The following is a 13,963-nucleotide window of genomic DNA, read 5'->3' as shown; positions in this document are numbered from 1 at the left end:
GTTTGATTCGTAATATTTCCTGGGATGATGTTTATGAGTAGTGAGTACTCTGCATCTTGCTTATCAAACATTCATTAATTTGTTGACTTCTGTCTTTCATCGCTGCTTTCCTTTGGTTAAATCCAGGAAGAAAGCTGGTGAAGGTCTTTGGAAACCATGGTTTACAACAGGTCTCCAGAAATCCTCTATTCTAAAAAATAAACTATATAAAAAATTCCTTACAAATCCCACTCCACTTAATTCTGCAATTTATAAAAAATATCAAAATAAATGTAATCATCTACTGAGGATATCCAAGAAAAAGTATTTTTCTAACAAATTCAGAGAATCATCAGACATCAAGTCCACTTGGAGAACTATTAACGAACTTCTCAACAAAAAAAAGTCTACTGTACCATTCCCATCTCAGTTCAAGGATGGTGATAATATGCTAAATGATCCTGTTGTAATAGCTAATGAATTCAATATGTTTTTTGCAAAGGTAGGTTCTTCTCTGTCCAAGGATATGGGAAAACCCAATAGTAATCATTTAGACTACATTAAGGGTAACTTGAAATTTGAAGACACGAACGAAACAGAAGTTTTGGAATGAATTGCCAGCTTGAAGATATCAGCAGCTGGTCATGATGATATAAGCGCATCATTGATTAAACCAGTATCTTCTTTTATTAGTAAACCAATTACCCACATTCTCAACCTATCACTGCAAACGGGGGACGTTCAAAATGATTGAAAAATAGCCAAAGTTATTTCTTTACATAAATCTGGAGACCCAAGACTTTTTAATAATTATCGACCAATATCAGTGTTACCATGTTTTTCGAAAATTTTGGAGAAACTGGTCTACAATAGAATGTGTAACCATTTAAATGAACACAATATCTTATATGAGCATCAGTATGGTTTTAGGAAACGTCATTCCACCGATATGGCCCTTTTACAGCTGGTTGACAAAATCTACTCAGCCATTATAACAATGAATTTGCTCTCGGCATATTCCTAGATCTTTCCAAGGCTTTTGATACTGTTGATTATACTATATTACTTGATAAACTACATACATATGGATTTCATGATATAACACTACAATGGCTGAATAGTTATGTTTCCAACCGTGAACAATATGTATATGCCAATGGTTGTTCTTCATCCAAAGTCAAGTTGTCTAATAGGGGTCTATTCTTGGACCTTTATTATTTATTGTTTACATCAATGACCTGGCTGCTGTATCCTCATCTTTTACCCCAATTCTGTTTGCTGATGATACTAATTTGATTTTAACTCACAAAAAATTTGAATCTCTCATAAAGGAGGCCAATTCTGGCATAGCTATGCTATCCGAATGGTTTCTTGCAAATAAGTTATCACTAAATGTAAATAAATCTAATTTTATAGTTTTTGTGAGCAAAAACAAAAAATACTGTCATCATAGAGCTAAGATCTCTATTGGTGAAGTTTCATCCACCAAGTTCCTAGGAATCCTGGTGGATGAAAAATTGTCTTGGAAAGAACACATACTGTACATACAGTAACAAACAAAGTTTCAAGATCATTTGGTATCATCAGAAGAATTAGGGGCCTGGTTCAGGTGGATCACCACCCACCACCACCCACCAGGCAAACCAGGCATACTTAATGAACTGGTGGGCGTGTCCACATAAAAGCATGATTTTAACAAATACTGTACACTTTTTGGAAAAAGTTCTTCCCCCTTATATTGTAATAATACCTGATGATCATGTTTTAGGGTGGAAAAAAATGGTGGCACTCCATCTTTAAAGTAATCCAAACCACACACGCAAAGCCCTACCCAACCAATGCATGAAGAGAGATAGAGACACAGCCAGATAATCTGTGATAATGTATCCTTATAGAAGGATACAGTAAGTAGTGTTTGGATTTTAGTCCCTCCGAAGGGGAACGTTTGCCCTGGTATAGTTCTGGCAATGAAAATGACTCAGACTCACACATTGGAATAACTCGAGAAACAAATAAATATTCCCACAAGTAGATAAACAGATCACTAGTGAGTAGTGACATCACTGATGATGTCACCCAGTGCATAAATACAGTAGTGTTTGGCTATACTTCCCCATATCTCGGCGCTTTGACTATAATAGTCATCCTCTGTGCAGAATTCACGTCCGATTTTTGTAAGATGTATGCCAATGGAGAAGATGGTGAGCTGGGCATCTGGACTACTTCATTGGTGGCAAACAGCAGAAATCAAGTACAACAGTTTGTGGAGGAGAGAATGCAGAACACCATGCTCACTGGAGTACTGATCGGGGCTGTCCTCGCAGCATTCCTAATCGGGGTGGTGGTGCTTTTCCTGTACAGGAGATACAAGCCGACCAGCGTACAACAGAATGGTGAACCTACCTATCGCTTCAGAAAGAGGGATAAAGTGCTCTTTTATGGGAGGAAGCTAATGCGAAAGGTTCAGAACTCGACCTCTCCAGTCTCCAAACAGCTACGCAAAAGAACCAAAGGTCTCAGCAATATCCTTAAAATCCGCAAGGACCTTCCCACCGTGCAGCCAAAGGAGACCCCTCCCTCCCTGTTGGAAGCTGACCTCACAGAGTTTGACGTGCAGAGTTCCAACCTGCCCTCCGAGGTCCTCTACATGTTAAAAAATGTCAGGGTCCTCGGCTACTTTGAGAAGCCACTGTTCCTGGAGTTGTGTCGTCACACAGACGTTATAGAACTACAGGAAGGGGAGGGGCTCTTCGGGCCCGGACAAGACGACGACAGCATCTACGTCGTTCAGCATGGACGACTCGAAATTTGCATCCATGAGAACGACGGCACACAGCCGGTGGTGAAGGACGTTCTCCCTGGGGACAGTGTCCACAGCCTTCTCAGCATTCTGGATATCATAACCAAGTATCCGACTAGTTACAAGACCGCGTCAGCACGGGCTGCCTCTCGCTCCACTATTTTGCGTTTGCCTGTATCGGCCTTCCAGTCTGTGTTCGAGAAGTGCCCCGAGACGCTTGTACGTGTCATTCAGATCATCCTGGTGCGCCTCCAGAGAGTCACCTTCCAGACATTACACAACTACTTAGGCCTGACCACTGAGCTCTTTAATCCGGAGCGTCAGGCAGTGCTCTTGACAAATGTTAATAATGTGATTGGAGAGGCTAGTTCAGGCAAGATAAACCGGCGTCCTCACACCCAGGCGGACTCGCCTGTCAGTACCGCCGAGGCCTCCACTGAGACAGATGGCGATAAGGACAGCCCTTTAAGTTCCTATCGGAAGAGACACTCCACCTCCACGCCCGTTGACAACACAGGTGATGACCCGAACATGGCCTATGAAAGATTCAAAGTCGCTAAGAAAGACCTCCAGGGTATCTTCGAGTTGCAGGACCCCAGTCTGCTGGAAGGCCGAGTGACTCTTGAGCAGGTCAAGGCAGGATCTGTGGTGGCTCGACAGGGAGATCAGGATGTGAGCATTTACTTTGTGATCTCTGGCCTGCTGCACGTGTACCAGCGGATGATCGACCGCGAGGAGGAGACGTGTGTGTTTGTAACCCACCCCGGGGAGCTGGTGGGTCAACTAGCCGTTTTGACCGGAGAGCCGCTCACCTTTACCATCAGAGCACTTAGAGACTGCAGCTTCCTCTCCATCTCCAAGACTCACTTCTATGAGATCATGCGTGTGGAGCCCACCATCGTGTTAAATGTAGCACATAAATTCGTGAAGAGAATATCTTCCTTTGTCAGACAAATAGATTTTACTCTGGACTGGATGGCTGTGGAAGCTGGCAGGACTGTTTACAGACAGGGGGAGAAGTCAGAAAGTACATTCATAGTGCTGAGTGGCCGTCTGCGCTCTGTTATCATGAAGGAAGATGGTAAAAAGGAGCTGACAGGAGAGTATGGGCGTGGTGACCTCATTGGAGTGGTGGAGGCCTTGACCCATCAGAACAGGGCGACAACAGTGCATGCTGTACGTGACTCTGAGCTTTCCAAGCTAACAGAAGGGGCTCTCAGCTCAATCAAAAGGAAGTTCCCTCAGGTTGTCACAAGGTTGATCCATTTACTGGGACAGAAGATCCTTCAGCAGGTCAATTGCCCTCTGTCAGCTTGCAGCCCGGCTCTTCACACCCCAGGAGGCAGTAAGTGGGATGTGTGGAACCAGGCCTCCAACCTTTCCACTGTTACAGTGCTACCTGTATCTGAAGAGGTGCCTCTCGAAGCCTTCACCTTGGAGCTGCAGCATGCGCTCATCACAATCGGTCCCACCCTTTTACTGACCAGTGATTCCATCAAACAGCGTCTTGGTGCAGCTGCTTTTGACAGTGTCCATGAGTACCGTCTGACCAGCTGGCTAGGCCAACAGGAGGACATCCATCGCATTGTCCTCTACCAGACAGACTACACTTTGACCCCCTGGACGCAGCGTTGCATCCGCCAGGCGGACTGCATCATCATCGTGGGACTGGGGGAGCAGGACCCCGCAGTGGGGGAGCTGGAGCGCGTGTTGGAGGGCAGTGCGGTCCGTGCCCAGAAGCAGCTGGTGTTGTTACACAGGGAGGACGGCCCAGCCCCAAAAGGAACCGTGAACTGGCTTAACATGCGCAGCTGGATCTCCAGACACCTGCACCTCTCTTGTCCCCGCAGGGTCTTTTCCAACAAGAGTCTGCCAAAGCTGATAGAGATGTACCAGCGTGTGTTTCAGAAGCCGGCCGACCGCCACTCTGACTTTTCCCGCCTGGCCAGGGTCCTCACCGGCAACGCCATTGCCCTCGTCCTAGGAGGAGGAGGAGCTAGGGGCTGTTCTCAGGTGGGCATACTGCATGCGCTCTGTGAAGCAGGTATCCCCGTTGACCTTATTGGCGGCACTTCTATTGGTTCGCTGGTGGCGGCACTATATGCTGAGGACCGCAACCACAGCCGTGTGAGGATGAGAGCCAAAGAGTGGGCTATGGATATGACGTCAAACTTTAAGAGAATCCTAGACTTGACCTGGCCTGTTACCTCCTTGTTCACCAGTGCCAGCTTCAACTCCGCAATCAGGAACCTCTTCAACGACAAGCAGATAGAGGACCTCTGGATCCCGTATTTCAACATTACCACTGACATCACTGCATCTGCCATGAGAGTACACACAGATGGTTCACTATGGCGGTATGTGCGTGCCAGCATGTCTCTGTCTTGGTATCTACCTCCACTCTGTGATCCTAAAGATGGACACCTGTTGATGGACGGAGGGTACGTCAACAACTTACCAGCCGATGTGGCACGCTCCATGGGAGCTAAGGTGGTGATCGCTATTGATGTGGGCAGCCAGGACGAAACCAACCTGACCAACTATGGTGACTCCCTCTCAGGCTGGTGGCTCCTATGGAACTGGCTCAACCCCCTAGCTGAGAAGGTAAAGGTGCCGACCAGTTCAGAGATACAGACGCGGCTGGCGTACGTGTGCTGCGTCAGGCAGTTGGCGTCCGTGAAGAACAGTGACTACTGCGAATACATCAGACCTCCCATTGATAGATACTCCGCTCTGGAGTTTGGCAAGTTTGACGAGATCGCTGAGGTGGGCCACCAGCATGGCACGACCGTGTTTGATGTATGGGGTCGCAGCCTGGTCATAGAGAAGATGCTGAAGGACAGCCACCAGGAGGAGTTCCACAATACGCAAAGCAGCAATGCTTCGTTCACTGACCTAGCAGAGATTGTGTCCCGCATTGAGCCTGCCAAACCTGCCTTGGTGGATGAGGAGTCAGACCTCCAAAGTGACTACTATGAGGAGGAGCTTGAGGCATTTGAGAGCCGAGTGTCTGACAATGAAATGGCGCAGTACGGAGAGCACTCTGAAGGGGAAGACACAGCTGACACGGATGAAGAGTTGGAGGTGGAACAAGAAGAGCACTACTGTATTCCCCCTCTGAATAACAGCACTGGGAGCAGCCCCATTGTCACCTCCTGTGATGCCCCTCATGCTAAATTCAACTCATTCTCTCCCTCACCTCCGACTCAGGAAGACGCCTCGCCTGTGATGACAACTAATTCCACTGAAAACTGCTGAATTGTACTGACCCAGCTCAGCCTGCCCTCCCCATTACTCTTTACCTTCCAGTCACTCAGTCCAGTGTACAATTGTGCTCACCCTTTTACCGTAAAAGGGTGGGCACAATTGTTGGTAATGTATTTAACAGAGGCATTCCGACGCTCCGCCATTCCGACTACGTGGCTTCCACGGTTAGGGTTAGGGACAGTGTTAGTATCGCTCATTATGGTTGATATCAAATCAACTGTCCTCACATGAATAGTTTCTGACTGTTTTCAAAATCATAGTCTGCTTTTGTTTCACATGTTATAATGTATTGGGTCTGATTTTGATTATGTTAATTATTACTAGTACTAGTATATATTATTTTTTACTTGATTGGGTTTTAGACTAGTGTTATTCTTATTTTAGAAAAGCATTCTCTGGACAGGTGTTGAAAAATATAGCATGAGTGCTATATGCACTTTAAGAAACAGATCTGGTTCGTCCAATGTGATTGTGATGTCCATGTCAAATAAAGAACCAATAAGTCCCCAGCTAAAATTACAGTAATCAGTGGTGGAAAGTAACTAAAGTATAAGTACATTTACTTAGGTACTGTAGGCTACTTAAGGTATTTGTACTTAAGTAATTCCAATTTCCAATACATTTACGTCTACTCCATTACAACGTTTTATTTTACTTCAGCCCTTTTTGCCTTTTTGGCCGTTTGAAAATAGCAGATCTACAAGCTCACAATGTGTTGCATCACGACGCATTGTGAGTTTGTAGATCTGCTATTTTCAAAAGATTTTGTACACATTTTGAACTTGTGTAATGGGACATTCTTCAATATGAATATAGGCTACTTTTACTTTTTGTACTTTTACCCGAGTACATTTAGAATACGGGACTTCTACTTGTAACGGAGTACATCTACATTGCAGTATTGATACTTTTACTGTTTTGCAACAAACCATGCATGTGCAACCCAGATTCGGCACAAACAAGGTACTAAATTATTTTCGCTCCTATGCCACCAAAATGTGGAACGCCCTACCAACAGTCATTAAGACATGCGAATCCCTTGACTCCTTCAAAACCGCTCTCAACTGGCCCCCGTAAAAATCTGAATCGCCACCACCCACCCCTTTTTCCCCCTCACTGTAGGCCTATATGTTTCTTTACCCTTTTTTTACCTCCTTTATGATGAATTCCTATTCTGTTCTTTTTGGATATATAGAAGTGTCTATTTGTACGTCTCTAAATGTTTTGATGATTTGAACAAGGTGGACCCTCTTGTAAACAAGTGTAATGCTTTATTAGGTCGTCCACTCACAGTTAAGTCTTTGTATTGAGTTGTGCTTGAAATGTACTGTAATTCTGCAAACTGTTGATAAATATTTCAATCAATCCCCCCAGAAGCAAAGATTTGAGTTAAAAACGTTTGCTCTGAACGAATATATATTAAAAGAGTTGCCACATTTTCACAATTTTTCAAAAATAGCAGATATACAAGCGTGGCACCCGGTGTATGGTATATTTTATACCATACACTAACTACAACTAGACTAAATAGAGACAAAAAGGCTGAATGAGTTTCTCTATTCTAAATAGCAAACTGTAGGCCCTGTACCAAGGCAATGGCATCAAAGCCTCAGCTGATCAGACGATCGGATGAAGGAACACGCAGGCAGAGATGAGCTGAAGTGTAGAGTTGTATTTATTGCAGACAGAGACCAAAAAACAGCAGAGAGCTTCCCTGTGGCCATGCATGCTGTGTGCCACGGGAGCACACCACAGACTAACCACCTCGATGGTCAGCCTGCTCAAAAGACTTTCCCAACATTATATTTTACATACATTATTTTACAGACATTATATACAGAGTCACGATACACATTGTTCCAGACTGGCATTTGGCCGCTCCCTGGAAGGTAAATTACTGTAGGCCTTGATCCATTGTTCATCTTCTCGCATGCTAAATCTTTAGGTTAAACAAAAGGCTGCATGTAAAACAGGCCAACGACACCTTGACTTTAAATAATCAAAGACAGGCCTCTGAGACGAACTGCCTTGCATATTAAGCCAGTCAGCTAGTAATCTAATCATAGTTGAGTAGGCTTCAACAGTTTGAGTACGTTTGCACATGGATTATTGTATAAAATTATTGTCCAGATACGACAGTGGATTTTTTTATATTTCTTTTATATGTTTTGAAATGATAATTACAAACAAAATGTATGAGACAATGTCGCTCTTAACAACGTCCCACCGGGAGTAGACCCCCGGGCAGACCAAGGATGAGAAGGAGGTATTACATGGAATCCCCCAGGAGGAAGTCACTAATGTTGCTCTGGAGAGGGAAGTCTGGAACTCTCTGGTGGAGCTGTTGCTCCCGCGACCCGACTACGGATAAGTGGTTGAAGATGGATGGATCTGGATGGATGGATGTACGAAACAAAAACTAAAATGTGTCCGCGACCCACGAATGGGTCCTGACCCATTGTTAGGCAAACAGTACTATAGGGTGTTAACATACAACCATTAATTACGGCATGGCACCAAAGGGGTCATCCGTCTATAACGCTAGTGTCTATCTGTATGTTCCACAGGTTAACCAGTTGCTTTCCCCTCCATCAGGCAGTATACATTATTCTAATGCTTATTACTTAGCCTTTCAGAATGTCATGCAATGTGTCTCCACCCTTGGTATAACATTTTTATATTGATAATATATTCAACACCACATTTTGGGGAAGTGATATTTATTCTTAGTTGAATGAGTTCCATTTCTATTGACAGAGTGCAAAGGAAAATATCATTGTGAATTAATAAAGTGCATAATTAATTAATTAATTAATTAAAAAAACTTCACAATAAGGACAAGAGGTTGAGGGCAGAGAAAAATCAGGCCAGCAGAGCAAGATTTCACAGACGTGGAAATAATATCCAAAAGACATGAATTCAAAAGATGTTGTCCTTTCAATTGTGAGCTCAAAGTTGATGTTGCTTCGTCCTTTCATTTTCAAGTGAAGAGAAGAGGAGGAAAATATGTTGGAGGGGGGAGGTGGTGGTGGTGGTGGTGGGGGGGGGGGGGTTGAGGCGCCCTGGGAACAAGTGGAGGAAATAAAAAGAGAAGGCATGGGACAGGAGAACAGTAGACGTCCCTGTATGCTGCAAGGTCTCTCTCTGCGCTTGATCACGTCGCCAGAGATATCTCGCTCATGCAGGAACCCAAAGGATAGCATGGGATAAAGACAGAGGAAGGGCCAGGCTAGACGATTCCATATTTTGCCAGGTCGCTGAGCTCCATGTCACCGAAGGCTTCCCATGGGCAGACCACTGTGATGTCTGTGCCAAGACCCTCCATGCCGGGGATGTCATCCCCGAATCTGATTGGATAAAAGAGGCATCATGAGTAGAAGCAAGCTACAGTACAATGAGAAAGAAGCATAAGTTTTTGCTGAGCTCAGAGTAAAGTAGTATCCTTACCCCTTCTGGCCAGGCTTGGGGGCCTTGCTCTTGAAGGTGCGGGTGGTCCTCTGCTTGAACTTGGGGGGTGCCTTCTTGTCGGCGGGAGTTGCAACATCTGCCATTTTGTTAAGTTACTGAAAGAGTATAAGAGAAGAATGTAATTGCTACCAGAGTGCATTAGCTTTGACCAAATGTCTTAGTACTAGCCTACATCTCTCTTCCACAAGTTCCACTCCATAAGCTCAAGTAAAGAGTTGCATGACTGACTGGTATTAGGAGACCTTTAAAATAAAATATAATACATTAACAACTATAGTGTCTAATCTGAATCTGATCCCTCTTCTGACAGACCAAGTATGCATAATTTCATTTTACAAGACAGGAAACCTTGTGACTATTCAACACAAAACCAAAATGACACATTCTTTTCAGTGATAACGTTACTGCAGGACCACACAGAAGATTCCACCTTAGCTGTGATATCCTATTCATAGCAAGAGATCACTGCTGAGAGTAATCTCAAATCAATCAAGTGAAGCAGGCTAAACATAATAATATATATCTCACCTGATTTCGCAGTAGCGATACTGTAGATGCTTCTGGTTGGTGTCTCAGATGAGTTGTTCTCTCTGTCACACAGTCGGTCCCTTTATACCCTTTATGCTGATAATCCCTTAAGATGTTCACTTAGGTCATTACATCATCTTGTGTCTTTTTAAATCCCACAACACCAACAAACATAAAAATAGAGCCAAGAGAAAATTACTGTAGAAAACAGCAAAACACCGCACAAATGAAGAATGGAGCGAATTGTTGCATCCTGGTGATCAAAGAGATGACCATTTGCAAACCCATCAAATTCATAACATACAGTATATGCTACCATATTTGCTCCACACATTTACCTACTCATGACTCATCAAAACAGCATATTTTAGCTTGCTTCTATGGAGTACAAACTGTATGTTTTTAAGGGACAGCGACACGTACAATAGGCCTATAGTACACCAGATTTACAAAAAAAAGATAATTCTTTTTTTAAACATGGTCAATAATAACACAAATTAATACTTCAGTTAAATTACAATTTAGGCATTTAGCAGAAGCTCTTGTACCATCAGTAAAAAAGTGCTATAGAATCATACATTTATAAATGTAAAATTCCAAATGCATTGCTGCAAAATACTGCACATTCTGTGCATATAGTATAGACACTTAAAAGAGCTATTGCCTGCAGTCTATGCATGATAAAGCTATTGAATGTATTGGACAATGCAAAGTTTAAGGTGTTTCCGGCCCACATCTACTATAGTAATCTACTACCACATCATAATGTAAGAACATTTCAGAAACCAAATTCACTGGTTAGACTTTAACCATGGAAAGGTTTTGCCCTTATTTCAGCTTGTATGTGTTGTATAAGGTTAAAGTCAATGTTATGAATAGAAGTCACGTTATCCTTTAGGGAATCCTTTAGGGAATTAGTAACTCAGTAATCTGAGTTCCCAGAGGATTTCACCAGCTCCTAGTAACTCAGCAACTATTTACTGTAAAGCTCAGACTGTTCCTTTCTATTTCAATCTCAGTTCATCCCTCAGAACCTATTTCGAGTGGAAAACACAGCAACAATATTTCATAATGATGTGTTGACAATGTTAGACGCCGGAGAGGGGTCATTTGGGTCTGAATGTCCCCGCACTATTGAGGAATGACAATTTAGTGATGGGATCATGGGAGATTAATTGGCAAACAGTATCGGACGATTTTAGTGGTTTTTAGATTAATCGCCATCGGTTTGATTAATCAATCAGACCGATTCATTAATCGGTCCGATTAATCGGTCTGTCTTTACAGATAAACAAGCCCTGAAGTAACAGCTTCAACAGATCTACAAGCTCACAATATTAAATATAAAATGTATTGAAGTGAAATCTGACTTGCCTAAGCCTGCAGTGCAGACACCCTGTTATGTATTTTTTCAGAATGGACAAAATTATAATTTTTCAATACAGAATGAGATCATATCGACAACGGTAATATCGGTTATCGGCCATAACAGCAATTAATTATATCGGATATCGATATCGGCCAAAATCCGTGGTCTGTCTCTCTAGCGCACGTTCCCATTTTATTGTGCAATCGTCGTTGTGCATTGTGCATCGCGATCACAGAACAACTCTTAATATACTCCCAAGTAATATAACAGCCCCACTGCTGGAGGCATATAAGCACTGACACTTGAAATGGTTCACCTATCGGGACCTCATGAACCCCCGGATCCTTATCCAGAGTTAGGTGAACTCAGGGTCGTCAGTCACCTCGTCCTGAGAGGGAACGACGTCAGGGATGTCAAAGATATTCATCTTTTTTGGTTGCCCACTGGCCAAGTGGTCCAGGTGCATGCCACATACAGTATAGGCTTTGGCCTGACAGCGTGTCGCGTGTTCGAATCCCGTTCATGACGACCTTTTCTGCGTGTCTCTCCCCTTCTCTCTCTCTCCCCCTCTTTCCTGTCCATCTTCACTTGATACTATCAATAAAGGCAGAAAAGCCAAAAACAAATCTTAAAAAAAAAAACATTCATATTTTTTTTATTATCGAAAACCATGAAACCAGGAAAAACAACATTATTTCATACAGAAGGATGGTCTTTCTGCTTTCTTTGTCACACCTCCAACGGTGCCATGGTGGACCATGGCGTAATTTATCTTTTTTATCATTGAAAACCATTACAAATTACATAAAAATGACATACTATAGTATAGGTATACTGTAATATGTCGTCGAAAAGCATGATTTTCCTATTTTATCGTCGAAAACCATGACAAATGACATACTATATTGTATATCGTCAAAAAGCATGATTTTCATTAAACTTTTGTGGATGAACGATGCACATGGCTTGCTTTTTTTACCACTGGGATTTCTTAGGACTTTTGATATGTTGGTATTAACATATTTATTAAATAAAAACAGTTGAAAGAGTTTCAATTTGTTTTAGGTTTGGCCCTTTTTTGCCACAAAATGCCTGCACTATAAACAATTGCTGTAGGCCAGCAGAGCTGGGAGACATGATGACGAGGTCATCCGCATACAGTAAATGGTTAAGGAGCCTTTCTCCCACCATACAACCAGTCCCACACATTTTAAGACTTTTAGACAGTTCATCCATGTACAGATTAAAAAGCACAGAAAAAGCACAGAAAATGTAGGGACCCTGATCACGTTGTTTTGCTCCATATACGATTCCGATCATTTGATTTTGAGTATCTTCCGATACAGATTTGTCCAGATCTGATATTTATATCTTTACACTTTAGCACGTATGCCAGCCCATTTCACTATAGTACAATATCAAAAACCAGTCAATATCCAGTCTAATATCATGAAATGGATATAATATTGATACTAGGGATGTCCCGATCACGTTTTATTGCTCCCGATCCTATTCCGATCATTTGAAAATGACGATCGGCCCCGATTTCCGATCACATGATCAGATCCGGACAACCCTAAGCACAACCCTGTCTAACACCGTTTGTCACTAGGAAGAGCTCCGATGTAGTATCACCCCATCTGACATGCATGGTTTGACGGGAGTACTATAGAAATGTAAAACATTAAGTTTGCTAATAGTTTACCAAGGTTCATGAGGTCAAAAGGCTAGAAGCACGTACACATGGTGGAATTATGTTTACTGTATTTACTGACAGCCTAAAGCTGACACACATGTCAGTGCCATGCTTATACTTTTAAAGACCAAAGATGCAGTGGGACTTAAAAAGACACGAGATGATCAGTGAACATCTTAAGGGATTAGCAGGAGGAGTATAAAGGGACCGACTGTGTGACAGAGAGAACAACTCATCTGAGACACCAACCAGAAGCATCTACAGTATCGCTACTGTGAACTCAAGTGAGATGAAACTACATTATGTTTAGCCTGCTTCACTTGATCGATTTGATATTTAAGATGTGGAATCTGAGTGGTCTCGCAGAGAGTTTTTACTGAAAATAATGTACGATTAAGTTTCAAATTTGTTTGTGTTGAATAGTCACAATTTGTCCTGTGTCTTGGAAAATATATACTTTGTCTGAAGAGGGATCAGATTAAACACTAGTCGTTAATACCAGTCAGTCGTACAATTGAGCTTAAACATGGAGTGGAAGAAAGTACCAAGACATTTGGTTAAAGCTTCTTCTCTTTCTCCGTCAGTACCTGAACAAAATGGCAGATGTTGCAACTCCCGACAAGAGCAAGGCCCCCAAGCCTGGCCAGAAGGGGTAAGGATTTAGAGTACTACTTTACTCTGAGCTCAGCAAAAACTCTGCTTTATGCATCTCATTGTAGCTCATGATGCCCCTTTTATCCAATCAGATTTGGGGAGGACATCCCCGGCATGGAGGGTCTTGGCACAGACATCACAGTGGTCTGCCCATGGGAAGCCTTCGGTGACATGGAGCTCAGCGACTTGGCGAAATAGGGAA

General features: G+C 42.9%; 1 protein-coding gene across 1 annotated transcript; it reads left to right on the top strand.

Moving 5' to 3' along the window:
• Positions 1 to 2,158: 2,158 nt before the first annotated feature.
• LOC310858380 (patatin-like phospholipase domain-containing protein 7) lies at positions 2,159 to 6,037 on the top strand (the record flags this gene model as incomplete). The annotated part of the gene is made up of 1 exon (XM_083764489.1): positions 2,159 to 6,037. The coding sequence occupies one exon, from the start codon at positions 2,159 to 2,161 to the stop codon at positions 6,035 to 6,037; it is 3,879 nt and encodes a 1,292-aa protein (XP_083620615.1).
• Between the last annotated feature and the right edge of the window lie 7,926 nt (positions 6,038 to 13,963).

This window comes from Protomyctophum parallelum, assembly GCF_964188405.1.
Source record: "Protomyctophum parallelum genome assembly, chromosome: 5".
Taxonomy (NCBI): domain Eukaryota; kingdom Metazoa; phylum Chordata; class Actinopteri; order Myctophiformes; family Myctophidae; genus Protomyctophum; species Protomyctophum parallelum.
This window is presented reverse-complemented; position numbering and strand designations above follow the sequence as displayed.